This window comes from Quercus suber, unplaced genomic scaffold, assembly GCF_002906115.3.
Source record: "Quercus suber isolate HL8 unplaced genomic scaffold, Cork oak 2.0 scaffold_399, whole genome shotgun sequence".
Taxonomy (NCBI): domain Eukaryota; kingdom Viridiplantae; phylum Streptophyta; class Magnoliopsida; order Fagales; family Fagaceae; genus Quercus; species Quercus suber.
In genome coordinates this window covers 7,525-10,144 of record NW_027069850.1, presented here as the reverse complement: position 1 = coordinate 10,144, position 2,620 = coordinate 7,525, and the positions used below count along the sequence as shown (strand labels likewise).

At 37.6% G+C, this 2,620-nt stretch overlaps 1 protein-coding gene across 1 annotated transcript; it reads left to right on the top strand.

Annotated features, from left to right (window-relative positions):
* Positions 1-83: 83 nt before the first annotated feature.
* LOC136062281 (uncharacterized) lies at positions 84-748 on the top strand. Its single transcript, XM_065761146.1, has 2 exons — positions 84-308; positions 395-748. Exons 1-2 carry the CDS (start codon positions 84-86, stop codon positions 746-748), a joined length of 579 nt encoding a protein of 192 aa, XP_065617218.1.
* The last annotated feature ends 1,872 nt before the right edge of the window (positions 749-2,620 follow it).

Sequence of the window (2,620 nt, the reverse complement as noted above, 5' to 3'; positions counted from 1 at the left end):
GTTTTTTTTTTTCTCTTCAATTCTTGGTTTTAATCACTTGAGACCTTGAATCTTCATTCTCTCATTCCTTTTCTGTGATAAACATGACTGAGAGTACCTCCAGTGTTAATCCTACTCCTGCTATGCAACCTTGGGAAAACACATCTAGTCCCTATTTTCTGTCCAGTGGTGACAATCCAGGAGTTTCTTTGGTGGTTCAACATCTCACTGAAGATAACTATAACACCTGGAGTAGGGCCATACTTATCTCTTTGAATGCCAAAACTAAATTAGGCTTCATTGATGGCTCTATTCCTAAGCCTCAATCTGTTGATCACCCACACTACATAGCTTGGAATAAATGCAATAGCACTGTCCTGGCTTGGCTGTTTAATTCTTTTCCAAAGAGTTGCAGTCAAGTATAGTTTATTTCAAGACTGCCAGAGATGTATGGGTTGATCTGCAAAACAGGTTTGGGCAAGGAAATGGTCCTACCATCTTTGATCTGAGAAAGGAGATTAGTTCTTTGGTTCAAGAGGACTTAACTATCAATGCATATTATGCTAAGTTTAAAGGTCTTTGGGATGAATTTTCTAATTACAGAACATGTACATGTGGTCATCAAGTTGAGGAGTGCACCATGTCTTTCCTAATGGGGCTGAATGAGACGTATGCAGCTGTCAGGAGCCAAATTCTGCTTATGGAGCCTGTGCCTTCATTGAGCAAAGTGTTATCTCTTCTACTGCAAGATGAGAAAAGAGAAAAGTAGGTGCTGGGAAGAAGTTTTTGGCTGATACATCAACAGCCTTGGCAGCTTTTGGGCCTAAACCTGGGAACACCAAGACCTTTGTTAAGTTCAAGAGTGGCAGGCCACAATGCACTCATTGTGGAGCTATGGGGCATGTTGTTGACAAATGCTTCAAGTTGCAGGATATCCTCTTGGATATAAGTTCAAAAACAAAGCTGGTCCACCTTTTGCAAACAATGTTGTTTGCTGCTGAAAGTCCTCTTAGTGAATCTGTTGCTCTCACAAAGGATCAATATCAACAATTACTTGGCTTATTGAACTCTCAATGCCATTTTGGTACCCAAGCACCACCAGAGGCATGTTTTGAAAATGTTCCTCATGTTGCCACCATCATTTCTCAGCCTTCCATGGATGTTCAAGCCCAAAATTTTTCAGGTATATGGTTTTCCCCTTCTCTTCAGCATTCAGTTTTTTCTTCTAGTACCAACACCTCTCATATTAGTTCATATGACTGGATTCTTGATAGTGGTGCTACTGACCACATGGTCCATTCCATTCATTTCTTCACTTCTGTCACTTCTTCTATTCAGATGTCTGTTAGACTCCCAAATGGTGAAATGGTTAAGGTCACTCATGTTGGCACTGTTAAACTCTCAGCCACATTGATTCTTGAAAATGTTCTTTGTATTCCTTCTTTTTCTTTCAATCTTATTTCCATAAGTAAACTAACCCAAAATCCTTCCTGCTGTGTGTTTTTCTTTCTCATTACTGTTTTCTCCAGGACTTACTGTATTGGAAGATGATTGGGTTGGGTAAGAGAAATGGAGGGCTGTATACCTTGCAGTGCAGTGACTCAATCACTTTGCCATCTTCTGTTTCAGAGGTTCTGTCCAGATTACCTTCTTCTTTTTGTAATAAGAGTGTCAATTCTGTAATCTTGATTCTCCTTCTGTTGTTTCTACTCAAAGAGATAAGTATGGCCCTACTCCAGGTGTTATAGTTATCTTCAGTGAGATGTTGAACCACCAAAGAAACTCCTGGATTGTCACCACTGGACAGAAAATAGGGACTAGATGTGTTTTCCCAAGGTTGCATAGCAGGAGTAGGATTAACACTGGAGGTACTCTCAGTCATGTTTATCACAGAAAAGGAATGAGAGAATGAAGATTCAAGGTCTCAAGTGATTAAAACCAAGAATTGAAGAGAAAAAAAAAAAAAAACCGAATTAGTTTTCTCAAGAAAACTCTAAGAAACAAGAGTTGGATTCTGTGTGACAATGAAGCTGTAATTCACAATCTTGATGAGATTGTAAATATGAACAGTAAATTCGAAAAACAGAATATCCCTGGAATTGGGGAAAAATGAATTGAAACCCTAAAATTGAAGATTTCAATTCAATTATGAACAAAAGAACAGAAAATCAAGATTTCAACACACTAAGGTAATTAAAAGCTCGAAGATGATGAACTTAATGCAAGAATCAATAGAAATGCAACAAGTAAATTTCTAGTTGATCTGAAAGAAGCATTAAGAAAAAAAAAATGTGATTGAACTAGGAAATTTCAGAATACCATACTTGGATGATCTCTGAACTAGTTCGCTCTGATACCATGTTGAATTCTATACAAGCTTCACAATTGCATCAATGGAGAAATGAAAAACTCAGAGAGAGAAAGATAAGTGTAAAACTTGTAGAGAATGAAAATTGATTAATTAGTTTACAATGCTCTGTTCTTTATATAGGTAGAACAGAGGCGGGAAAGATGAGGAGAATTGAAAACAGAAATAACTAACTTCTTAACCAATCTAAGCTATACACGTGGAAAGGAAAACTAACAACCCATTTGATCTAAATGTACAAACGGCAGTCATTTTTGTCTGTCTAAATTATTC

Bases quoted from the DNA above. Each gene is read 5' to 3' on its own strand.
- LOC136062281 (XM_065761146.1), top strand. From the start codon at position 84: ATGACTGAGAGTACCTCCAGTGTTAATCCTACTCCTGCTATGCAACCT. The intron at 309-394 runs GTTGATCACCCA...AAAGAGTTGCAG, and splicing joins CTATTCCTAAGCCTCAATCT to TCAAGTATAGTTTATTTCAA.